We start from the raw sequence: 26597 nt of genomic DNA, 5'->3' as shown, positions 1-26597 counted from the left end.
TGAGTGAAACGGTAGCGCGCATGCGCAGCGCTGCAGACCTCGTCTAAATTGAGGTCTTTGTTGAGACGAATAGACGTTAGACAAATCTTGATGGAGCTTTTCAGATATCTCAGGGATATTTGGTGAAAAGACAACCGTGTTACATACAATCGCGAGCCTGATGTAAGGTTAATCCCGAACACGAACGCGAGGATATTAGCAGAGCTGACAACATCGGATGTACACAAACAAACCCATCGCTAGCGTTTTAAGGTGGTATATTTTTAGCGTAGCTCGATTTGAGTTATTTACCAGTTACGACAAGCGGTTTGCCGACATGGGGAACTGTCATAATTAAAAGGAGTAGATCTCTTCACCTCCAGGATATCATGAAAGAGGAGAGGAGTATTTGTATGGAAAGGCTGCCCATGGCACGCAGAAGTGGGGTTCGACTTTCCAACAGCCTCGTCCAGACAGAGGAAAAGAGGGAAGCAGAAAGAGGATATTTGTGGGCCAGCTTTATTTCACATAAATAGTCAAGCTGCAATATTTGGGATCAGGTGGGAGATGGAGACTGTCGGGAAATTCGAGTTCAGTAGGAAGGACCTTATAGGACACGGTGCCTTCGCTGTGGTATTCAAAGGCAGGCATCGAGAGGTGAGAAAATATAATTTAAAAATGTATATTGCATTATTTCCGTCTGCATGCAGTGGTGTCATTGTGTATTATAAATACATATATATATATATAAATACTGGTTGCAGAACTGACATACCACCTTAAAGGCCTCGAGCACAACAGACGGAGGCTAGAATAAGAGATTAAATGTCCAGTAGTATTATGGGGAGATATGGAGTGCATTAAAACCCATTACATATACATTCTCAAGCTTTAAATGTGTCATTTTCATTTTTAGAGATCAGAGAGCGTGAAACAATAGATCTGACAATAAACATGCATGGGCATGTCTATGGTCAGATATGTTTAATACAATATAGACTACAAGATGATTATGGTTAACAGCTAAAATCATTTAACTTTTCAGAAGCATGATTGGGAAGTTGCAGTCAAATGCATAAACAAGAAGAATTTGGCCAAATCTCAGACTCTTCTGGGGAAAGAGATCAAGATATTAAAGGTACGTTTTGGTTGTATTGGCAGTGCATTGCATTTCCAGAACATAATAATAAAACACTTGTGTGCAAATTAATTATCATTTGTTTTCTTTAGGAACTGAAACATGAGAACATTGTTGCATTGCTTGACTTCCAGGTAGGTTGATTTGTCCATGAAATTACTCTGCATATATTTGGATGGGCAGTTTTCAATGCAATCGTCTAGTGAAATTGGTTTTGTTACAACTTGACTCCTTCAAATAGTATTTGCAAATATTTTACTAGTTATCATGGGCAAAAAATGTTCAAATGTATGTTTTACCATCCCCAAGGCTGTATCATGGCTTCCTTTGCACTGATTGGTTAAAAACAGTCACATGTTCTTCTATTGACATGACATGTGCACTTGTTTTTAATAGCTGTTGCAGGGCATTGTGGGTATTGGAGTCTTGATTACACATTTACATCTTATTATATATTAAGACCTAAAGATTACAATGTTTATATTATTGTGTAATGCTGAGAACATAAAAAATATACAGTATAAGATACAAACTTTTTTTTTTTTTTATAGCAGGAAAAGATATTGTTTACTCACTCGATTCGGCATTCAGAGTTCGTTGGCACTTAGAAAAAGCCTTTCTTGCAACTGTGCAAGTGAAACCTGTGTAGCCAGACTGGTGAAATGGTTTCATTGAAGTGTTGACACGTTTTTCAAACACCGGGGTTCTCTGTATTTGCTCTGCCTTGGGGTCATCGTGAGGTTAATGTGTCAGGCGTGTTTTACTTTTGCAAGTAAAAGCCAGTGGGAATACAATAGACATGCAGCTTGTACCTCTAACCAGATGTAAATGCTTCGATATGTCTTCTTTAATACAATGTTTGTTACTGACTGCTGAACTGAAGTCCATAGTAATTTGTTTGGCTATAGTTAATTTAAAAAAGTTATGGACAAATAATTTATAAATATTATTAGTTGATTTTTTAAAAATTATTATAATTTATTAAAAAAAATAAATTTCTAATAAGCTCAATTAATTCATAAGCTGAAGTTTAAAAAAAATTGCCTGTATTTTATTTAATTGATTTAATTTTTAAAGGGCTATATTTTGTTTATACCATGTTACTGAATGATTGCCATATCCATGTGGTTTACATAGTACAGTTGTACTTTTTTTGGTTAGCATTTACAGTTTCAACTGAGATTTAATGTTGCTTTTGTCTCCACTTCATTCATGTGAAAGAAGGCTTAGACTCTGTTGTTGCTTGCAAGAGGTACAGCTCAAGTGTCTTGGCACATTTCCACCACATGCTTCTCTGATCTGACCTCTTCTCACATCTCCTGGATAGTCACATCACTTTCTGCTGTGGTGTTGACTGTCTGTGAATTGAATGCCATTAAAGTTCAAGTAGTTCTTGCACTACCCTGAAGGGAAGAGTCTGTGAGCTGCTTGGCTCCTTGCCACATGTGACAAACTTGTGCTTGTTTGTGCAGGATGAACCTTGCGAGAGTTAATCTGGTCATCTTTTCCTTTCAAACACAGAAACAAGCTTTTGAGCAGAGCTTTTTTAGTGCATCAGGGCCATTTAGTTAGAAACATAATTACTCATAAAAATTTAAGTTCTTTATTGGCATCTATGGTTCCATAAAGAAAACTTTAACATCCATGGAAACTTCCCATTGAAAAAGGTTCTTTAGATTTTTCAAATGTTCTTCACAGTAAGAAAAAAGCTGGTTCTTTTAAGAACTGTTCACTGAAAGGTTCTTTGGGGAACCAAAAATGGTTCTTCTATGGCATCACTGTAAAAATCCCCTTTTGCAACCTTTATTTTTAAAAATGTACTGATAACTGTGTGTAAAAATGGGTTCTCAACAGGTTCAGTAACATTTTAGGTCAACTATCAAGTTCAAAATATAAGGGTTGCGTTTGAAATGGGCTGAGCAACAAAGCAATCGTGTAAAAATAACAAAAAGTCCTCTACAGAACCAGTTTAGTAGGGTCTCCACTGCCTCTGTGGTTAAATTCAACATTAGCAAATTTCACGGGTCTGCTGTGTTCATAAGCAAAGCTCACTTTATCACCCACATGAACATCAATCATCTAGGCACCAAGTTGTCTGTGAGTGATGTTGAGCCTGTTGGATTTTCCCAACTGAATAGCCAAGCTCGTTCAAGCGCTAGTTGTCATTTAAACAGCGATGTTTGGCATAGTTTCAGTCTGACTGCACAGCCAGCGAGAGTCTATCTTCAGTGGCAGAAAGTAAAACTTCGGCAACGCTGAGTCAGCAGCATATGCCAGTCACGGATCAGTTGATTTGGCTGATTGGTTGAGGCAGACACCAGAAAGGGGGAGGTCATCTGTTGCTAAGTGATAAGGTCATTCTAAATGGGCTACTCTGTATTTTTTCTATAGGCCTCGGGGAAAATAACAGGATTATGGGGCCATAAAAGCTGACCTGATAGCAAACGCAACCTGTCCTCTCTGATACCAATTGTCTGGATAGTTGAATATTTAGTTCTTTGGCCATTTGGCATGGTTTTAAGAAGATATCATGCATTTTTTTTTTTTGTCAGTTCGTATGTATTGAGGACAGTTCTGTTGTGATATCTAGTGTGTGTGTTTATGTTAATCATTGCCCTAAAGCCTATTGACTGACATTGCTGCTTAGTAGTTGTCTATATAAGGAGCAACAGTTTCAAAAGCATTATCTAAAACAACATTTTTATTGTTTAATTTTTATTGGTATCATGCTTCACCAAAAATTTAAATTGTTATCATTTATTCGTTCCAAACCTGTATGGCTTTCTTTCTTCTGTGGAAAAGAAGATATTTTGAAAAATGTGTTACACGGAAGAGAGATGTATTTATTTTTTAGCATATATTTATAAAATTTATAATGGATTTTACAATCGTTTACAATAGATTGTTGTACAATAAAAATATAACATAAAATTAATTATACATAAATAAAATTGTGCATGCTTATTTATTTTTTACATTCAGATTACCTTTGCTTGTCATCTAAAACTCAGTCTAGTTAATCTTTGATCTAATCTTTCAAATTATTTCATAACACAAATATGAAATCTTAGAGACCAAATCTCAAAAATGAATATGAATTTTCATAATGTACATTATAATATTGTGATGACTAAATTAATTTGTAGCAAATTAAATTAATTTGCCAAAACGACTGATTTTAGTTTTTTGTCTTATTTAAAAAAAAAAAAATCTTTCAATCTCTAATTTTGCTAGCAAAATAGTATAGAATTATAATGTTGTATTGGTTAACCTCTACTCAACTCAGTGTTTAATTTTAGCAGAAAACTCGTTTTAACCACACAGCATGCACTAAAACACGCTAGCATCGTGGTTAGCGCCTCTCACATTTCATGTTATCAGCAGTATCTGTATTCTCTTGTTTGATTAAGGTTCAATGGTGTGCACTGTGGCTGCCTTGAATAGAAATCTGTCACACCATAGAACTTTGAAAACGTACAATGCTAATGAAGCCTGTGACCTTTGCCCTCCCACTGGCCTTTATTAGCCCATTATGACCCAATGCAGAGAAAACACACTCACGCCATATGTGGATTAGTGTCAGCACACCGCATTTACAATACACACAAATAAGCTGTTAACACTGGTTCCAGTGCCCTCAGTAAACATGTTCCCACACAAGTCTCCGCATGATATGTTATGCACAGATCCTTTGAATATATATATATTAAAGAAAATGAATTCATTTACTGTCTCGGCCACCTTTCTGTCCCAGTGCTGAATCTAATTACTCATGTGTTTTTTCTAGGAAACAGCAAGCTCTGTGTACCTAGTGATGGAGGTAAGTGGGCCTGTTTTCCCAATGTCTTTTGTTGTTGATCTTGTCTGTCTTGTACCTGGTAATGCCTGCAATTAGCCATGTCCTGGGGCCAATGGAAGACAGCTGCACAACATCCTTAGACAGAAACAGACCTGAATTCAGGTTGTTTTGTGTGACAGTGAGGATTTGTAAAGTTTTTCCAATTGCCATGAAACTCAACTTCCTGCAGATGCCACATCACCATGTCAGTTCTCAAAAATGCTCCATGGAAAGGCAATGGGGCCACTGGGAAGCCCATCAGTGGTGCACAAAGGAAAATAAAGGCCCATCTTTTCTGAGTGACTCGTTTTAATATGCATCTGAGTTGTCTCTCTCCATGCAGTGAACTAAGCCCCATTCAGATGCAGGTTTTGTCATACAGCATTGTGTGGTGCTCTTATTCATAATAAAAAGATCAATGTTCTTTCTTTAACTGCAGTACTGCAATGGGGGAGATCTGGCTGACTACTTGCACTGTAAGTGGGACATTTCATTTATCATGCTTTGACCTCATTTTGTTTTTTTGTTTTTTTTTGCTGTAGATTCTCAGCACACCAGCCTCCTTTATTAAATGATGTGTTCGCTCTTAATAAATATATAATTTGTGTTTGATTGGAATAAATTCCGCTTTGACAGTGTAGGGTTGTGAAGATAATTAGATAATTGTGTAGGGTTTGCGTGATGAAAAAAGTGATATCAGTTTTTCAAAAGCATGCAAAGCCAAACTCAGGAAGTTAGGCCAGAAGGGTGTGTGTTTGTGTACGTATGTTTTGTTTAAAGCGGGTCCGAGGAAGCTCTAACTGTTGACTGTAGGGTTTGAGCTTGTTTTCAGAGGAAGTAGCTGCTCTGAAAAATCCAAACGCAAGAATTTTTGTTCTTATGGAATTTTGACATGAGAGGAAAAAAATAGGTGAATCACTAAAGCAGCATATTGCTTTGCTTGTATATGTAATGTGTAGTAACCCATTTGAATTTATATACAATTACTATGCAGTGCTGTCTTAGTTGATATGCTTTGCACTGTGGAAGGATTGCATGTTGAATTTGCATTTTAATTTGCCTGTAAAATCTGATTCCAAGTTGTTACATTGTATATAGACTGTATAGTTGGTCTGTATATAGCATAAACAGTGTGGAGTCAAGGCCAGGTGATATAATAGAAATCGTTATCTCAATATTTTTTAGTTTTTTGATGGTATGCTATTTATGAATTTGATTTGAAATGACTTAAATGTTAATGCATTTTTGTGAATGAGATTGACTTTTTAATGCAAGACATAAATTCATTAGCAATCTAGTTAAATGTTAAGATACACTACCATTCAAAAGTCTGGGGATCAACAAGATTTTTTAAAAGAAATTAATACTTTTATTCAGCAAGGATATATTAAATTAAATTGATCAAAAGTGACAATAAAGACATTTTATAATGTTACAAAAGATTTATATATTTCAAACAAATGCTGTTATTTTGAACTCTCTGTTCATACCATCAATAGAAAAAAAATGTATCACAGTTTACCCAAAAATATGAAGCAGCACAACTGTTTTCAGCATTTAATAATAAGAAGAAATGTTTTTTGAGCATCAAATCAGCATATTAGAATGGTGTCTGAAGGATCACATGACACTGAAGACTGGAGTAATGATGCTGAAAATTCAGCGTAGCTAGTACAGAAATAAATTACTTTTTAAAATATATTAAAATAGAAAACAGTTATTTTATATTGTAGTAACAATTTGACTATTTTTTAACAAATAAATGCCTTTGTGAGCATAAGAATCTTAAAAACATTTTTTTTATTTTTTATGTTTGAATAGTAGTTTTATTTCCCACAGTGTTTTTCATTAAACCTAAAAATGACATTTAATCATTTTCATTTATGTGTACCACTATGTTAATGGAAATTATTTTATTGTAAGTATTTATATTTATATGGTAATTGTTTAGATCACCAGCAAAATCTTCATAAATATATTTTAAACATTTGATAGCTGTATATTGCCCAGCCCCAGTGAAATCATCTTTACTCTAATGCTGTTTTAGCTAAGGGCACTTTAAGTGAAGACACCATCCGAGTATTTCTGCAACAGATCGCAGGGGCCATGAGGGTCCTTCAGGCCAAAGGGATCATCCACAGAGACCTGAAACCCCAGAACATCCTGTTGTCCCATCCTGCAGGCCGAAAGTCCCACTCCAACAACACCTGCATCAAGATAGGTGTGTGTGCCAGTGTTTTTGCATCTGTTGTATTGTTTTTACATCCTCGGCTTTCAAAGCATTAGAAACTCTAGATTCCACATCCATATGCTCAAGGAGGTCTGGCGTTTGCAGATCAAGCCTTGTTTTTAACCTTTTGTTTGTGTTATGCTTGAGGATTTTACTTTAAATGGCCTCTAAATCTATCTCAGATAGATTGACAAACTTGACTGCAAATTGAATAGCTTTAGGCCAGTGATAAAATTATGTTCAGTGATATGAAAATAAATCACTGTAATAAAACAATATATTGACTTCTATAACCACTCTTTATAAAGTCTATTTAATGATTTATCAGTGTTCTCTTTTATCTAAACTTGATTTGCCTTTACCCAGAGTGCATTGCTTCACCAGCACAGATAATATATCTAAGATATTATTTTGATCTCCTCAGCTGACTTTGGCTTCGCACGGTACCTCCAGAACAACATGATGGCCGCCACACTCTGTGGGTCCCCCATGTACATGGTATGAATTGTACATTTTCTTCTCAGACTTTACGCATACATATGCATCATTGTGATAATAACTCTGAAATGCCATTCACCAGGCACCTGAGGTTATCATGTCACAGAACTATGACGCCAAGGCTGACCTGTGGAGTATAGGGACCATTGTGTTTCAGTGCCTGACTGGGAAGGCTCCATTTCAGGTGCGTACCATTCTGTGAGCAGATGCACTTCGAGTTAATTACTGTATATAGTTGTCATTTTCAAGTGCGAGATATGATGCCATTAGGAAAAATAGAGTAAAATATAAAAAGTACTTTTTTTGCAATGTTAATTTTGTTATGATTGTCCATCCATCAGGCAAGCAGTCCCCAGGACCTCCGATTGTTTTATGAGAAAAATAAAACTCTTAGCCCAAAGTAAGTGCATCTCTTATTGACTCTTGATAGCTAATGATACTGTTCTGCTAAACCATGTGTAAAAGTCCCTCTCTTTCCCCCTCTCTCTCTCTACAGCATTCCCAGAGAAACTTCCAGCCATCTCAGAAACCTGCTGCTTGGCCTCCTGCAGAGGAACCATAAGGACCGTATGGACTTTGGTTAGTATCCTGAGTGTCTATGCCCACTAGATGATGAGGCAATGTTTGTTATTTATAAGTTTAGTTTTGGCAATGACTTTCATTAATTCGTTGTGCAATCTTCTTAAGCTGATTGTGAAATCTTTGTGTCTTTGTAGATGAATTCTTCAGACACCCTTTCTTGGAGGCAAGCTCCTCTATGAAGAAGTGTGAGTTATTACACTGCCATTTAAAACAATGTTTTGACTCATTTTAAATGGTCAGTAATGCTTAATCTTCAGAAAATGTTTAGTGTCATAATAATAATAATTATAATTATAATTAATATATTCAAGCTGTTTTATTTTCTATCAGGTTTGCATTCTTGCTACTGAAATTTGGTTTAATACCCTGATTCTGTTCTATCAATAAATATTAAATAAAATCAAAATTAAATTGACCAAATATAATATAATAAGAAATATAATCAATATATATTTAAAAATATTTATAACAATTACGACATAAAATAAAGATAAATATTGTTGAATCATTTTTAAAGGCCAAGCACCGAAGGCGCTGCTGCCTCTATTGTATCCGTTAGTTTTCTCCTTATAATTTTTCCCCAATGGGAGTCTATGGCAGCCCTATGAACCGTTAGTAGGAAAATTATGAAATGTGGCACCCACGCAGTGGAAAAGCACCATAATACTCTGCCCATTACAGTAGTGGCCATTTTGAAAAGTACTGTATTCCGTGTTTTTTTTTTTTTTCACTACTCCTTCAAAATTTGTCAAATTCTTACGAAAATTGGCTCAGATGATCTTCGGACTGAGCCGCACAGAAATGACTGCACAGAATATTGATATTCATCTTTGTTCAAAAGTTATGGTGTTGCGAACTTAGCAATGTTGACCCAAAATTGGTTCAGAGGCTGTATCTTGGCCAATCTTTGATCAATTGAAACGAAACTTCATACACTTCATCAGCACCATGATCTGAGGGTCCATGCCAAAGTTGGGAACAGCACCACCTATGGGTCATGGGATACCAAAAATTTACTTTTTTGCTTATAACTTTTGAAAAGTTGGTCAGAAAATCATGATTGTGGTGTCTGTGGTTTCCTTGGGTCATCCAAGGATACCGATTTTGCCAGGATCAGATGAACTGCCCGATAGCCATTTTGAAATTTGTCATAAATTGCTATATCTTTTGAACAATTTGACGTATTGACTCGAAAATTGGTAGGGATCATCGACATTGTGTAGTGAAGGTGTTTTGAAGTTTGAAGACAGCACCATCTAATGTTCCAGAGATATAAGGATTTTTGCAAAAAATGCTTATAGCTTTTGAAAGCATTGTCCAAATTTAGTTTTCTCTGTGTCAGTACATTCCTTGGCTTATGCCGAGTCTGATGATATCTCACTTTTCATTTTCCAACATTTTGTTTGTCCGCTATTTTGAAATAAATTAAAAACTGTTTTTTTGCTACTCCTCCTACAAATTTGGTCAAATTTGTTCAAAATCTGAGCAGATTATCTTTGGACCGAGGCACATAGAAATGACTGAACAGATTTTTGATATCTCCTACCGCTCCCGAGAAATACCTCCCCAAAGTTGACCTTGCCTGTGTTTGTTGACTTATGCTAGTTAGCTTAGCGTGGTAATTTTTTAACATGCTAATCAGATGCCATTCTATGTAATGTGACTCTTCAGAAGTCAGATTAACTGTAAAATATGTTAGTATAATAATGTATCTTAGCATGCTAATCTGGTCGACATGCCAAGTAATGCTTTTATGTGATAATACTCGCACTGAAAGCTCTCCTCAGCAGCCTGAAGAGTGTGCACCGACTGAGTGGCGCACTCTGCTGAGCTGCAGGCCCCGAACCTTCCAGGTCGTGGGTTTGAATCCAGTGTGGCACATAACATGTGGCACACTTAATGTACAAAATCTTAAGAGTGTTTTGTGCTTTTGAGATGCACATTGTAGAGCTTTTGACCGTTCGGTGTGATGTGCATGTGCGTGGTTGCTATGCTTGCTTTGCTTGCTGCACCTTCAGTGCTTGGCCCCAAATTACAGTATCTGTTATAACATGGTTGAATGACTGAGAAAACAAAACTTTTACAATTTGTGTAACTGTTGAGAAAATGAAATGAGATCACTTGCTATCACTTGCTTGTTTCCCACTATGCTGTAAAAGGGTCCAAATGGTGTCTTGGTTATTTGTTGGGTTACAAAATGTGGGACACAGCTAAAGATGAACTCATAGCTGCAGTCCGTAAGTTTTGCCTCTTTGTCGCCATCTCTGTTTGAAAACCTGGAATTGCAGTTACTTGCGGAATTATCTTCCTTGCGTGGGTTGTACTCTGGCATGTCTCCAGCGCGGATGAATCTAATGTTTTGAGGACGGAGTATGTGTGGCAGGCAGTCAGTCACCGCACCGGTGTAATCCTATACTTAGTAATCACAGATTCTAGCCTACGTCTTGGAATATATGACCCAAATAAGAAGTTTCACCGTATATTGTCATCTGAACAAGTAAGTAACAGGTCTGCCACGTTTGTTCTGACCAACTCAGGAAAAAAGCGTTACAATAAGTTGTGCTACCAATGATGATTTAATCTAGCAATCGATTAGCTCATATCACATCAAACCGTGCAAATTATTATTATTGTTATACTTTATTCAGTATAACAATAATAGGTCATATGATGCGATCAAATACACAAAATAATGATCTTTAAAATAGCATCATATGACCCCTTTAACCCAAAAACCAAACTATGCTCCCTTCGAACTGGTTGTCTTTCAAATTTAAATCGTGTGTAATCCCAGGCTATCTGTAATCAGAAGCACATTTAAAACGAATATAATTTAATTTAATTCACATGTGTTTCATATAATCCTTTCTGGATTACAATCCACCATCAAAATTATTTTTTGACATTTAATTATTCCAGCTGCTGTTAGAAAAGGCTATAAACGCTCGGCCACCTGCAGGATCCTCACATGCGATAGTCTAGTAGCCAGGACAACTTCTTTATGGTTACAGAAGTGACGTAATGACGCAGTGCCATGCTCGAATTTCCCGCGAAAACCTACCCGTACCACTCAAATTAGAAAACATTATTATAAGCTAACCGTTGTGAATCGGGCTAAAGTAAGGCGATAGTTTTGAACACTGGCTGGTTATGTACTTACTCAAATAATGATTTTGGATAATTTTTAACCAAAAAAAGCTGCAGCTTTAATTTAAATGAGGTCTTGTTAGTTTTTACTACAATGATTTGAATATAAACTAAGTAGATGTCGAAATTATGACTTTATATGATTGTAATTGTAGGATAGAGTTGAGAAGGTTGAGAAGATCCGCTAAAGTCATCGGACATCATAGTGTACTGTATATATGGAAAGTACCATCCGTTTTAAAGTATATTATGTGTGCGTGTCTGTGTATTCTTCACAGCTGCTCCAGTGACTGTCACTTGCTTTCCCAACTCAGCCTCTGCAAGCTCATGCAGCAGTTCGTCTACTTCACACCTGGCCTCTCCTCCTGTAAGTGTGTGTCTGTTCATGTCCAAGTAACTCTTTTGTAAAATCAATGGTGGCTCATTGTGTCAGTTGCACAGATAAGTGTTGGAGTGTCAGGAGTTTGTCACAGACATGAAGATAAATAAGCACAGCAGCCAGCTGCCTTCTCGAACAAATATGCACTTTCTTAACATTTTATGGTGGCTTGAAAAACTTATCAGTGGTAGGAGCCACATGTTAATCAGCTCTGTATTTTGTGGTTTTTATGGGTCTCGTGGTATCAGAATGCAGTATAAAGGTCAGTGCTTCAGAAGCAAAGAAATCATACTGTCACATTTCCATTACTACTGTTCAAAAGTTTAGGGTCAGGAAAGATTTTTTAATGTTGTTTTTAAATAAATCTCACCAAGGCTGCATTTATTTGATCGAAAATACAGTAAAACAACAATATTGTGAATATTATTACAATTTAAAAAATGTTGCTTAATATTTTTGTGGAAACCATGATCATTTTTTTCCAGAATTTTTTGATAAATAGAAAGTTCAAAAGAACAGCATTTATTTGAAATAGATTTTTTTTTTGTAAGAATTTAAGTGTTCATGTCCGTTATTATCAATTTAAGTATTAATTGCTTTGAAAAAAAAAAAAAATCCCTGAAGAAGAATACATGATATTTAAGTATATTTCATCAAATGTAGTATAATATTGATATTTTTATAAATATCTGCTGTGTCAAATGTCTTTATCAGGGCACAAACATTTTTTATGTATTTTATGTATTTTTATGAACTTTTATTTCTTTATAAAAGTTTTAGCAGGACTGGATATTAATGATTCAGGACTACGTAACTCTCAGGACTCATCCTCTTTTATATTTTGTAGCAATCCCTTGCAGAGATCCAACAGGTCCGTGCAAAGGCGTTAGCCTCCCCTACCCAGGATTCTCCAGGATACCTGCTGAAGGACTCGGGAGGTGGCGGAGGTGGCAGCAGTAGCAAGAACTCGTCCTGTGACACTGATGATTTTGTCATGGTTCCAGCACATTTCCCCAGTAAGCCTGCAAGAACTTTGTCCTGCTAGCTATTTTATTGCCTTTCCTTCTCCTCATTTAAAAACATTGTGACTGTCCTGTTAAAGTGGAATGCTGGGTATATGTCATCTTTTTTCCCTCTGTCTGTCTTTTTAGGTGAGCTTACTTGTGACATGCCAACAGGAAAGGTTCTCCAAGATAGTTTGATGTATAGTGGGTAAGAGCTCACTTTAACTGGTTACAGATCTGTTTACAGAAAAAAAAAATTTGAACCGTTTACAGACAATAAAAATATCTGTTTTCTGCTTGACTATAACAGTTAATCTGTCATTTGCATACAAATCAAAACCAAGTTTATTATGACAATAGCAACGGCAAGGTTATGGGTTTGAATCCTAGGGACAGACATTTTAATACAAATGCCAATTTCATAAATGCAGATGTTAACTCTAATAATGCCTACAAATTGCACTGGTGCTGTGGTGCTCATGTAGCTGATGCAAGTTTGAACCAGGCTTGCAACATGATTCTCCAGAAATCATTTTAATATGCTCATTTGGTTCTCAAAAACTATTAATTATTATTATCAATTCTGAAAACAGTTGTGCTGATTAATATTTTTGTGGAAACCGTATTTTTTCAGGATTCTTTGATGAATAGAAAGTTCAAAAGAACAGTATTTATTTTAAATAAAAATCTTTCATAACATTTATAAATCACTTTTGATCAATTTAATCTTTGCTGAATAAAAGAATGCATTTATTTGCAAAAAATAAAAAATATATATATATAAAAATCTTACTGACCTCGACTTGGTAATATATAAAATAAGAAACTGCTCTTGGCACAGTCTTTTATGGTTGGTTGTGAAGGCTGTATGCTCTTTACAGCTTGCATAATTACAATTTCAGTTTGATATGGTTAAATGGGGTAAATTTCCCTCACTAATTAACCGTGCTAACATATTCCAGAGTATCGTTTGGCATGAATCACTGCTAACGTTCTCCATCTCTGTCCTGCTTTAGGAGTTCTCTTCCGGCGTCTGGAGGTCAGTGCAGTCAAGGAAAAACCCCGCCACGCTCTCCCTCCTACAGCAGTTCTCCAGGACCCAGCGGGTAAGAACACAGCCGGATGAATATACGGCACTAAAAAAATGACCTTTTCATGTCGGGGCATTTCAGCTGTTTTCTTGCAAGCAGATAGAGATGAGTCATGATAGTTGACAGGTCATGGAATTATTTATTTTATTTTATATGTATTTATTTAATTTTATTTATCTATTATTATTTTTTAATTTAAATTTATTTAAATTTATTTTATTTATTTGTATCTATTTCTATAAATATATACTTATTTTTATTTGTTTGTTTATTTTTGTGCTGGTGCTTGATTTAGTGTGTTGAAAGATTCAGTGAACCCGCTGGTGCGTTTTGAAAATATGTTTTATTTTGCACATCCCTACATGCAAGTTATGAGTATAAACCATGGGCCATTTTCACAATGAGTCATGAGTCGTGGGCCAAGGTCACAATTTTCTACATGTAGCAACAAGACAAAGAATGACTTTTCCTGTCTAGCAAAGGCTAATCTTTTCGCTCTTTGGTTTCTGGGTAATTGAAGTTCAGAGCCTTTGCCACAAGGGAAATGAGTCCTAGATTGGCACGAGGATTGCATCTTTGATGGGCACAGATTGTCCTGTTCTCCTTCATTATTAAATACGGCCCATGAAACCCACAGCCACACACAACAGGCATAGAGCACTCTCAGCCTCTGCCTCTGCCTGTTTCATAGTTCCTATCCAGAAATGTCCTGTGAGATTTGAAATGTTTTTATTTTATCGATCGGGTGCTGAAAGATACTGATGTTTGTTCTTTTATGTTTTCTCTTTTTTTCCTGTCTGTCTCTCTCTATTTGTTCATTCGCTCCATATCTTTGACTCTCCCTCTACTTTTTATTTCCGCCTCATTCTCAGCAGGCCGAGTGAGTTTTCTGGGAGTACCTATGGCAACTATGGGCAGTCTGTACCCATTCCAGTCCCCACACAGATTCACAACTACCAGCGCATGGAGCAAAACCTCCAGTTCCCAGGTCAAGAGGGCTCTCCACAGTGAGTGAAAGCACATTCTTAATATTTCCTCCTTGAAATTCAAGAATTGGCATTTTCATTCACTTGGCCATGCTCCACAGGAAGTTGAATATGAATTTGATTTGGAATGGCAAGAAGAGACATTTACTGAATTTTAATTCAAAGAAGGTCAACACATTTAAACAACAGAGACAAAGTTTTGCAGCAAAACCTAAATAATTGCATCATTAATTATGCTTTCATATGGCTGGGTGATAAAACGATAACTATCACAATATAATTTTCCTCAAAACGATAACAGGAGTTCGTTATAAAGTTCATGCGCCAAAAGCTGGACGAAACCGCGCTACTCATTTGAACCAAGCCACACGTAGCATTTATCCGCTCAAAGTTCAAACAGCAGCGCAGCGCGAGCTCACTAGAGTAGATGCGTTTACTCACTGATAAATGTCAGTCACGCAAGCACTAAACAGCGCTGTGAGATCCAGTGTGAATTGCTTGAATTCAGTGAACAACACAAGTGACTCTGTGATTTAAACTAGTTTTAAGGCATATAAAATAGTGCTGACAAACTGGAGAAACACTGTGAGCAACGATACAGTCAGAAGACTTTTCAATCTACAAATCGCCATCATTTACCCTGGATTTACTGTAGTAACACTAACTGCACCATGGTATTGTGGCAGAAATGTGGGATATTTATATCGAATTTTATTATGTTATTAAAGTGCCCCTATTATGCCTTTTCGAATATTACCTTTCATGCAGTGTGTCATGTAGCTGTATGTGAACATAAACTACCTGCAAAGTTGTGAAGCCGACAGTGCACGATAAATAAAGTTATTGTCTATAAAACAAAAGAGTCGGCTCGGACACATTTGCATAATGTCTGCCCACGTTCTACGTCGCCAACTTGCCCGCCCACAAACACTCAAATTTCCATGTGGTTAACATCATGTGGAGAAGACGCTGTATCCTACGCTGTGAGAGTAAATTTGTTTTATCACATCTTATAATTACCACAACCTTGTTAACACTTGCCACTTACCACTATCATGCTTGCGAATCAGTCTCTTGTCGATCAGCCACTTCAACCGTTTCATCATCAGACTCCGGCTCGAATTGGTAAGGTACAATCGATACCATCTTTTCTATGTATTGACAAGTCTCCAGGGCTGTCATTCTGTTATGGCAAGGGGCGTTTCGTTTCCGACATGCGCTGTACACGGTAGACCAATCCAGAGCCAATGTCTACGGCTCTGGACCAATCACAAAGGACTGCGCCATCTGACCAATCACAGCAGTGAGGGCTCACGGAAAGGAGGGGTTTAGAGAGACTAATTCTTTGAACAGCTTCGCACGAGTTGTTTACGAATCATTTTGAAATGAGGTCAAATTAAATCTATTTTTTGAGAAAACTAACGTGTTTTTTAAACTTGCATGCATGTAAACCTTCTTTTAGGAGACTCATAAAACAATATTAGCAACCTTAAAAATGGCATAATAGAGGCACTTTAATGTAGACGTATTAAATGAGTAATGGAATATAATTACAGTATTTTTTGTGATTAAGCTATAGCGTTAGTGCATTTATAATAAATGTATTTAGACTATAAACCATGTTACATTTTTACCATGGTATTGAGGTGCTATACGTGTGGTTTTAACTGTGGTTATCATGATCTAAATGTATGCTACTATGGAAGACCAGTGACTAATTTTAATAAAACGGTCAGAATAATTACATTTCACCATATAAAAATGAGGTTGTAACAATTTTTGCAAATGTTACCGTTTTTGATAATAAACATAAATTTACATCTGCATCGCAACTGTGAGTGGCGTTTACTCTCCACTTTTATGCCATGGGGCACCGATCAGACTGGAGAGCTGGTCAATGACGTCACGGGGCACACGGGGATCAGGAGAGGCGTGGGCCAATGGTACGTAACTAGGAAAGTGGAAGTAAAAGAGAAGAGACTCTGGGAAAGAATAAAAAAAAAAAAGAGACATTAACACAACGCAAGGATATAACAAGCTTATGTCAAATGTGCATTTCTAAGAGACAAAAAAATGTAATGTTATTAATATTGCAGCCTGCACTGCAAACTGTGCTGAAGATATGCATCATCAATTCAGGCAACACAAACCTGTTTCATGATTTGAAACAATATCACTCAGTAGAACAAGCAGAAACTAAGAAATAAATTTTTCTATTAAGATATTTATTTTGTTAAGGAAAAGTGACTGGAAAAGTGTAAAGAATTCAAAAACATGAAGCGTTTGTCATGTTCTGACCATTAAGAGTAGTTTAAAACCACAATTGATGGTCTGGTTTCTACAACTTTCAATGCCTTTAATCTTGAAAGAAATAAAGATTTGAAATATATCGTGATAATTATTGATATCGACTGATATGAAAATTTTTTATCATGATATTTTTTGGCCATATCACCCAGACCTATCCTCTCATATGTAAAATAATATTTTTCTCGACTGATAAGATGTATTTTTCTAAACTTCTCTAAATTTGATGTTCTTCAAGTTCAGTGCTGTTAATTAAGCCATCAGAACTTTTAATTTAATCTTTTAATTTTGCCAAACAGCACCACAAAATGTGTGACACATTGTTTTCACTTTATAAAAATGAACATTTACACAAAATAATCGAATAATTCAAATTAAGTAAATAATTTGGGAAATTATTGTTCTAACATGGTCTATAAAATGGAAGTTAATTTATTAAACATAATTAAATAAAATTTTCAGAAAATACTCTTTTTTTTTTTTGTATAATAACATGTTCAGGGGTAATTCATACAGAAAAAATAAAAGTATTATTAAAAATTACAAATAAAGCAGTACATGAATTTCTTTGAATTTCAATTTACATAAATTCAAATTAGAATTTTGTATCTAAATTTTTATTCAGTTCAATTGGAATTTAAAGGGCATTTATTTATATTATTTTCTTTCATTTTTCTTTCTTTCCTTCCTTCTGTCTTTTTTTCTTTCGCAGGTCTGGCATGGTCCAGAGGTGTGGTAGCGGGAGTTTTCTGGCCTGTGGAAGGACAGGGCCTTCTCCTCCTCAGTCTGGTTCTGCTCTCACTTCCCGCAGGCTGTCTACAGGAGGCGCGAAACCCTTCCAGCTCTCTCCGCAGGGTGAGTGCCGCTTTCTTTTGCCCAAATCCCTAGTCATGTCACTGTAGCTAAAGATGACTGAAGAACCCTTGTGTTTCTAAATGAACTCTCTGGCTCTCTCTCTCCTTCTCTGCTTTGCTTTTGTCTCAAAAGTGGGCACAATTCCTGAGTTACCAGGCCAAGTTTGCCCAGCGAGTGCAGAAATGAGTCACAGGGGCTCTCAGGGTGGAGGTAAAATCATTCTTCCTCTGTTTCCATACTGTTTTTTTTTTTTTAATGGGACATCAGTATTTCATAGCCCAATTACTTTCTCTTTTATAAATGTTGCATGCCAAGAAAGTTGGGAAACAATTGCTTTCCTCTTTTCCCAGATTGTGAATGTTATGCATTAGTTTTTATTTAGATTCCTCTTGCACTCTTCCTGTCTGTATCTGGTTAGAAACCAAGGCTCGGCCACAGCAGCACGGTCTGGGCACTCGGCTCAACAGCGCCCCCTGTTTGCTGGAGGCGGCTGGTGGGTGCAGGCAGAAGATCAGAAAGCAGCATTCAGACCCGGTGGTGGCCCCTCAGGGAAACGTGATGCCCTTTAGGACCCTGCACTCCTCACCCAGGCTCAGTGAACTTATGCAACGCAACCCCCTACCAACCATCCTGGGTTCTCCTTCCAGAGTAAGATTTCATTCTGTCTGTTTGTATGTTCATGAGCTCTCAGTCTAAACTCTGGTTGGTAAGATTTTTTAATGTTTTTAAAAGAAGTCTCTTATGCTCACTAAAGCCCCGATCAGACAGAACGCGTTTTTTGCGGTGAGAGGCGCCTTTTTTTAATTTTTTCTATTGGCAGTGAGCGTTTATGCGCCCCGGGCACCTCGCGTTTTTGCAGGAGCGCTCTGAACAGAAAAAGCACCCGACATCATTCGCGTTTTTTTTCCCTTGTTCAATCGAATGAATGGAGAGGCGGGCCTTCCGCTGTGCTGACGAAGGTTTGCAGTTGCTTGGACACTGCAATGATGGAGGAGAAACTTGTTGTGGCTTTCCATCAAGATCAGACCAAGCGCCCTTTGCTTGTAAATTTTTTTTAAAGTTTCTGCTAATATGACAGTTTAACAGCAAACCAAAGAGCGCTCGCGCTACACTGACAGGACAGGTGATTCAGTGGTTGCCTAGCAACATAAAAAACAGCAGGGCACTGCTCTTTTTTTCTAAAATCAACCAAAAAAAAGGCAGTGCGCCTCAGACCTGAAAAACGTGTTCTGTCTGAGCGGGGCCAAAGGCTGCATTTATTTGATGAAAAATACAGTAAAAACAGTAATATTTGAGGTTTCTGGGAGTAACTATGGCAACTATGGGCAGTCCGTACCCATTCCAGTCCCCACACAGATTCACAACTACCAGCGCATGGAGCAAAACCTCCAGTTCCCAGGTCAAGAGGGCTCTCCACAGTGAGTGACTCTTAATATTTCCTCCTTGAAATTCAAGAATCGGAATTTTAATTCACTTGGCCATGCTCCACAGGAAGTTGATTTGGAATGACAAGAAGAGGCATTTACTGAATTTTAATTCAAAGAAGGTCAACACTGTTACACAACAGAGGCATTTCTTTGGTGCAGCACAAGTTTTGCAGCAAAACCTATTATGCTCTCATTTGTAGAATAATATTTTTCTGAAGGGATAAGATGTATTTCTCTAAATTCAATACTCTTTAAGTTCAGTGCTGTTAATTGAGCATTAAAACTTTTAATTTAACCTTTTAATTTTGCCAAACAGTATCACAAAATGTCTTGACACTTTTTTTTTTTTTAAAGAACATTAACATTAAAAATAACCAGATAATCCATTTTTAGGTAAATAATTTGGGAAAGTATTGTTCCAACATGGTCTGTAAAATTGAAGTTAATTTATTAAACATAATTAAATAACATTTTCTAGAAATACTTTTTGTTTGTATAATAACGTGACAATTCATACAGAAAAATTAAACGTATTATTAAAAATTACAAATAAAGTAGTACATGCATTTCTTTGAATTTCAGTTTACTTATTCAAATTTGAATTGTTTTGTATCTAAAGTTTAGTTAAATTTTTTTATTCAGTTCAATTGGACTTTAAAAGGTATTTATTCATTTAATTTTCTTCTCTTTCTTTCTTTCTCTTTCATTCTTTTTTCTTTCTGTCTTTCTTTCTTTCTTTTGCAGGTCTGGCACAGTCCAGAGATGTGGTAGCGGGAGCTTTCTGGCTTATGGAAGGACAGGGCCTTCTCCTCCTCAGTCTGGTTCTGCTCTCACTTCCCGCAGGCTGTCTACAGGAGGCGCGAAACCCTTCCAGCTCTCTCCACAGGGTGAGTGCTGCTTTCTTTTGTCCTAGTCATGTCACTAGCTAAAGATGATTTAAGAAACCTTGTGCTTCTGAACAAACTCTGGCTCTCTCTGTCCTTCTTTTGTTTCAAAAGTGGGCACAATTCCTGAGTTACCAGGCCAAGTTTGCCCAGCGAGTGCAGAAATGAGTCACAGGGGCTCTCAGGGTGGAGGTAAAATCATTCTTCCTCTGTTTCCATACTGTTTTTTTTTTTTTAATGGGACATCAGTATTTCATAGCCCAATTACTTTCTCTTTTATAAATGTTGCATGCCAAGAAAGTTGGGAAACAATTGCTTTCCTCTTTTCCCAGATTGTGAATGTTATGCATTAGTTTTTATTTAGATTCCTCTTGCACTCTTCCTGTCTGTATCTGGTTAGAAACCAAGGCTCGGCCACAGCAGCACGGTCTGGGCACTCGGCTCAACAGCGCCCCCTGTTTGCTGGAGGCGGCTGGTGGGTGCAGGCAGAAGATCAGAAAGCAGCATTCAGACCCGGTGGTGGCCCCTCAGGGAAACATGATGCCCTTTAGGACCCTGCACTCCTCACCCAGGCTCAGTGAACTTATGCAACGCAACCCCCTACCAACCATCCTGGGTTCTCCTTCCAGAGTAAGATTTCATTCTGTCTGTTTGTATGTTCATGAGCTCTCAGTCTAAACTCTGGTTGGTAAGATTTTTTAATGTTTTTAAAAGAAGTCTCTTATGCTCACTAAAGCCCCGATCAGACAGAACGCGTTTTTTGCGGTGAGAGGCGCCTTTTTTTAATTTTTTCTATTGGCAGTGAGCGTTTATGCGCCCCGGGCACCTCGCGTTTTTGCAGGAGCGCTCTGAACAGAAAAAGCACCCGACATCATTCGCGTTTTTTTTCCCTTGTTCAATCGAATGAATGGAGAGGCGGGCCTTCCGCTGTGCTGACGAAGGTTTGCAGTTGCTTGGACACTGCAATGATGGAGGAGAAACTTGTTGTGGCTTTCCATCAAGATCAGACCAAGCGCCCTTTGCTTGTAAATTTTTTTTAAAGTTTCTGCTAATATGACAGTTTAACAGCAAACCAAAGAGCGCTCGCGCTACACTGACAGGACAGGTGATTCAGTGGTTGCCTAGCAACATAAAAAACAGCAGGGCACTGCTCTTTTTTTCTAAAATCAACCAAAAAAAAGGCAGTGCGCCTCAGACCTGAAAAACGTGTTCTGTCTGAGCGGGGCCAAAGGCTGCATTTATTTGATGAAAAATACAGTAAAAACAGTAATATTGTGAAATATTATTGTTTTCTTTTTAAAATATATTTTAAAATGTCATTTATTCCTGTGATGGCAAAGCTTCTTTGAATAGACAGTTCAAAAACAGCATTTATTTGATATTAAAATCTCTCATAACATAAATGTCTTTAGTGCCATTTTTGACAAATGTAGTGCATTCTTGCTGAATAAAAGTACTTATTTCTTTAAAAAAAAAAAAATCTTGACCCCGGATTTTTTTGAATGCTGGTGTGAGTACTGTCTGATAAATGCAAGCAAATAATGTTAAAATATCTTCTCCTTTCTCCATCCCAGGCCATGCCACCATTTGAGTTTCCCAAGCCCCCGAATTCCCCAAACATGGTCACATTTCTGACCCACCAGGGCCTCAGACCAGCTCAGGGAGAGGCTGGTTTGTCACCTGCCTACCAGCCCGAAGAGAAGAAAGGCTTTGGGAGGTATGAGAAGAAGAATTGGATGGATTTTTGCTCCTCTTCAAACCCTAGTAATCTGTCTCGCTGTCTACATGGGCAGCACTGTGAACAAAATTAACCTCTTTGTGAACAAACTTAAGAACCTCTTAAGTTACAATGACACTCTTCAAAAAGCTAGTCAGTTCTCCTAGTTTTGAAACAGAACCCTGGATTCAAGCTGATACAACCACCCCTGTCCTTTGCATTCCTTGTTGCTTTTATTTTTTCTCCTCTTTTGCTTACTCTTTTATAATCTTCTTCACTCTTTTCCTTGTCGGGGCAGGTCTCAGAGTGTAGGCCGCCTATCTGATGTGCTGCTGATGGCAGCGTTTGGGGGGCAGAGAGGAGAAAGAGGCAGCATGGAGAATCTCAATTCTGACAGAGCCATAGACATCACAGGTGAGTTCATTTGACAACTGTATTCATTTTATCAATGTATTAAGTAACTTTTTATTATTATTTTAATACATATATAATATATATGATCACAGAAATACATTTCAAAGCTGATTTTTTTGTCAGCCGTTACTTCAGTCTTCAGTGTCACATGATTCTTCAGAATTCTGATATGCTGATTTGGTGCTCGATAAACATTTCTTATTATTATCGATGTTGAAAACAGTTGTTATTTTAAAATGTAATTTTTAATGTTAAGTTATATACAGTTTTCATATAACAAACTCTTGTTTTTCCGCTCACAGTGCCACCTGGTGGTGGAGGCTTCGTGGTGGGCTCAGGTAGCCCTGCTCGAGTGGTGTTCACCGTGGGTTCTCCTCCCAGTGGTGGAACACCTCCTCAGAGTTCTTGCTCAAGGAAGTTCTCAGGTGAATTATTTATTATTAATATTATTAACATGGATCCTTCTAGGTAGCACTGACCTGAACCCATCGGTGTCTCACAGCAGGCTCTTCAAGCTCCATTAGTCCAGTAGGGTCCCTCACCAGCCGCTACCCACAAACGGGCATTTGCATGGACGGCTACGAGGGGTCCTCAAGTCCCCGCTATGGTTTCATTGACCCCATCTCAGCCGTGACTTTTGAAGCCCCTGAACTACCAGAGGAGACCCTAATGGAGGTAAGCACCAAATTGCTGCATTACTTTTTGATTGAGTTATGTTAGCAAGTTTATGTTTGAGTCTAATGCCACACTTCTCTCTCCACCACAGCAGGAACACACAGAGACTCTGCACAGGCTCCGGTTCATGCTGGACTTCTCTCGCTGTGTGGTGGAGGTGGCAGGAGCCCGGGGTGGAGAGGCTGCCCAGGCCGACCTCTCTTCCACCAGCCTGCTCCAGCAGCAGAGCTTGGTTGCCGACCAGATCAGCTCTCTGAGTCGAGAGTGGAGGTGAGGAGACGTCTGCTCATCGCTAATCTCTCTAGCAAAGGATCACAGTTGCTGTTTAATATATACATGTTGACAGCAGGACAGTGTCATTAGTGTTGTATAATAACCTGTAACTTTAAAGTCCACTAAAACAGAAATTAAAAGGTCTATAGTCAGGTTCTGTGTTGAGTGGTGTTAAATACGTGTGCATTTATTTTGTGTCAGTTATGCTGAGCAGTTAGTGCTTTACATGAAGATTGCAGAGCTTCTGTCATCTTCACTACACACAGCCATGGAAGGCATCAAGCAGGGAAAACTCTACCCCTCAACCACCGTCAAACAAGGTCAGCAGTACAGACACACTTTCTTCTCACCATGATAGTAAAGCACAACAGTTACCATCCACTTTTTAAGGGTAGTTCCCATTTATTTTCTCAACAAGCATTAAAAATGAATTGAAAATTTTTTCAAAGTATTTGTAAAAAAAAAACTTTTTTTAAATAAATAAATATAGTAATTATATAGTAATTTATAATATAATAATGATTTTATAATAATGAAATATATAAGATTTAATTCATTATTATATTTATACTATTATTGTTTTTATTTTATTATTATAACATCATTTTAAAAATATTATTATAAAATCATTAAAATCAAAATATTTTTTTATTTTATCTTTTTTTTCATAAAACTCTTGATGATGATTCATTTAATACAAGTACAATGTAATATATTTAAGAAATTTAAGTAAAACAATAAATATGATGTTTATTACAAAATATTTAAATATAGTCATTTGAGGGTGTAGGACAAGGATTCCCAAACTTTTTTGTCAGCTGAACCCGTTTAACCTAAAATATTTACTTGAAGTACTCTCTGAGGTTTTTAGTTCATATTTAAATAATTTGCAACACATTTGCATGTTAACGGTTCTCTGATATCAGTTAATGTTCACATGAAGTAGTTTTTAGTAAGTGTTTATCTGATGTGTTTATATTTTAATTTTACATTATTATATATATTATTTTACATTATTAAATTTTTTACATTATAACTATGATTCACTTAAAGGCACAATATGTACTTTTTTGCCACTAGAGGGCGCGTATTCAAAACAAACAAAGAAACAAAGGCTTAGTTAGATGATGCTGTGACTGAGTGTGGAATCATGGGAGTTGTGGTCTTCATCCCCACAGCCGAAGCAATCCGACGGGACTCGGGCAGAAATCATGTTCATGGATGAGCTAATGTATTAAAGATTTATTAACGTCGTAGTATGAAGCAGAGTGAGGCGGAAAGCCGTCGAAGCTAAACGAGGCCGCTGAACGAGCGCGACACACGGCTCGAAAGCAGCGGAGCTTTTATTATGCCACACTCCTTCCGGAAAGCAGCGGAAGTAAGCAGCGCTGTTTTATCATACTAGATAAGTTTGAAAGTTCTGTTATAATGCTACTCTGTGCGGTCGTCACCCGTCTAATAAAATGCATAGCATATTAAAGCATCTTTGGTGTTTCCATGTTTTCTACAAAACAAAACCGGAAATCGAGGGGTTAGGACGTCATTGGCAGGCGACACAATGACACTATGGACACAGTCCGTGTCACTAGTTAAAATTGCTTATTTCTCTGGATTTAAACATTCTTCGAAACATTTGGGATAATGTAAGTACACACGTCAGCAAAATATATAACACTGTTCTAGTGGTTTTGGGATATTTTAATAAAAAAAATCGTACATATTATAAACCCGAGTTTGGGAAAACCTGGTGTAGAGAGACTGACCCAGAGTGCTTTATGGGACTAAGATATATTAGAGATTCAGTGTCCAACGTGCAAATAATTGAGATTTTTTTTTTTTATTCCAGTGGTCAGAAGGCTGAATGACTTGTATAAGTCCAGTGTGATGTCCTGCCGTTCTCTGAGTGCTCAACTGGAGCGATTCTTCTCCCGTAAACACAAACTCATGGACCACATCAACAGCATCACCGCAGAGAGGCTCCTCCTTAGCCACTCTGTACAGATGGTAAATAGCCTAGAAATATCAGGAATGTTTGAAATTGTGACTTCCAGGCTCTGGAAAATTAATGGAATTTTTTACATGCTCCGCTGTAAAATATTTCTCACCTTGTATAAACTTAGATAACACTAGTTCTTTGTCAGATTGTTTTTCTATTCAGCCTTTTTCCTATTGCAAATACCATGTAGATTTGAGCTTATAAAAGTGTATTTAAGAAGTGACCTGGTCTTACAGGTGCAGGCGGCTGCTCTAGATGAGATGTTTCATCAGGGGGAAGCATCGGTTCAGCGCTACCATAAGGCCTTGCTGCTCATGGAGGGTCTGTGTCTCCTCCTCACAGAACAGGCTGACATCCTCAGCATTAACAAGTGTGAGTAATACAGTAGCACATGTTTTAACATTTAAGATGTCTTTTTAAGATCATTTACATAACCAGTGTGATGTTTACCTACAGGTAAGCACTGCATTGAACGCCGTCTCACCGCCTTGCAGTCTGGTCTCTGTGTGTAAAGTCTCTCCACCACGCTGCTGTTACACCGTTAAGATTCCCATTTCTCCCTCGAGCAACTTTCTCCATCTTTTTCCATTTCCACCTTTCAAAATGCTGTGGAGGAGAGAACGGCCCTCTTATTGGACCAAGTTAACCTGATTGACAGCTGATGTCGTAAATGATGGAGAGATGCAAGGATTTGAATGTGTTGCCACTTTACATCATCGCAGACACAGAAGTACTGAATAATACCTGTGTCTGTAGTCAAGATGAAACCTGTTTCCGCAATTATTCTCTCACGGAGTTTAAAGTGTAGTGCAAACATGTTTCTCTGTGCACATGTTGGCTCAAATAAGATGTGGTTGCGCGTTATAAATGGGTTGTGCAATCTGAATTAATCTTAGATGAGGTTTATCCATCCCAGAACATCAGTTTCTTATATTTTCCTTAGTTTGTAGTCAGAGATCTGCCCATTCACTACGTTAGCTAGCAGAGAGACGTTAGGAAACACTTTTAAGATGATTATTAGTGATTTAATAGTGCATTTGGGGGTGCTTTGTGTGATTTGAAGTTGAAGTCATTTTGGTTGGTTGGTTGGTTGGTTGGTTGGTTGGTTGGTTGGTTGGTTTGTTGGCTAGTTCAGGGCTTTTGAAGCTTTTTGGAGCCCGGGACCCCTTACAGGGGA

The 26597-nt window shown here is 37.4% G+C and overlaps 1 protein-coding gene across 4 annotated transcripts; it reads left to right on the top strand.

Annotated features, from left to right (window-relative positions):
- Positions 1-26507, top strand: LOC107692289 (serine/threonine-protein kinase ULK1-like). 4 transcript variants are annotated; one of them, XM_016491267.1, is made up of 29 exons: positions 1-252; positions 363-636; positions 1025-1117; positions 1210-1251; positions 4905-4937; positions 5395-5431; positions 7003-7176; positions 7610-7683; positions 7766-7867; positions 8025-8083; positions 8180-8262; positions 8400-8450; positions 11691-11779; positions 12639-12807; positions 12943-13003; positions 13812-13901; positions 14759-14893; positions 17892-18034; positions 18167-18244; positions 18453-18682; positions 21920-22062; positions 22361-22476; positions 22779-22901; positions 22979-23151; positions 23243-23421; positions 23626-23744; positions 25271-25428; positions 25657-25792; positions 25877-26507. In XM_016491267.1, exons 2-29 carry the CDS (start codon positions 547-549, stop codon positions 25930-25932), a joined length of 3036 nt encoding a protein of 1011 aa, XP_016346753.1. In that variant the 5' UTR covers positions 1-252; positions 363-546; the 3' UTR covers positions 25933-26507. The 4 variants fall into 4 exon arrangements, with proteins under 4 accessions (XP_016346753.1, XP_016346755.1, XP_016346754.1 ...); XM_016491269.1 differs by having other exon boundaries at positions 1-636; positions 14762-14893; XM_016491268.1 differs by having other exon boundaries at positions 1-636; positions 22982-23151.
- The last annotated feature ends 90 nt before the right edge of the window (positions 26508-26597 follow it).

Source organism: Sinocyclocheilus anshuiensis, unplaced genomic scaffold (genome assembly GCF_001515605.1).
Source record: "Sinocyclocheilus anshuiensis isolate Anshui unplaced genomic scaffold, SAMN03320099.WGS_v1.1 scaffold478, whole genome shotgun sequence".
Classification (NCBI taxonomy): Eukaryota; Metazoa; Chordata; class Actinopteri; order Cypriniformes; family Cyprinidae; genus Sinocyclocheilus; species Sinocyclocheilus anshuiensis.
The sequence above is the reverse complement of the archived record's forward strand: the minus strand, read 5'-3'. Positions and strand labels throughout refer to the sequence as shown.

Bases quoted from the DNA above. Each gene is read 5' to 3' on its own strand.
- LOC107692289 (XM_016491267.1), top strand. From the start codon at position 547: ATGGAGACTGTCGGGAAATTCGAGTTCAGTAGGAAGGACCTTATAGGA. The intron at 22,063-22,360 runs GTATGAGAAGAA...TTGTCGGGGCAG, and splicing joins GAGAAGAAAGGCTTTGGGAG to GTCTCAGAGTGTAGGCCGCC. The intron at 23,422-23,625 runs GTGAGGAGACGT...ATTTTGTGTCAG, and splicing joins TCTCTGAGTCGAGAGTGGAG to TTATGCTGAGCAGTTAGTGC.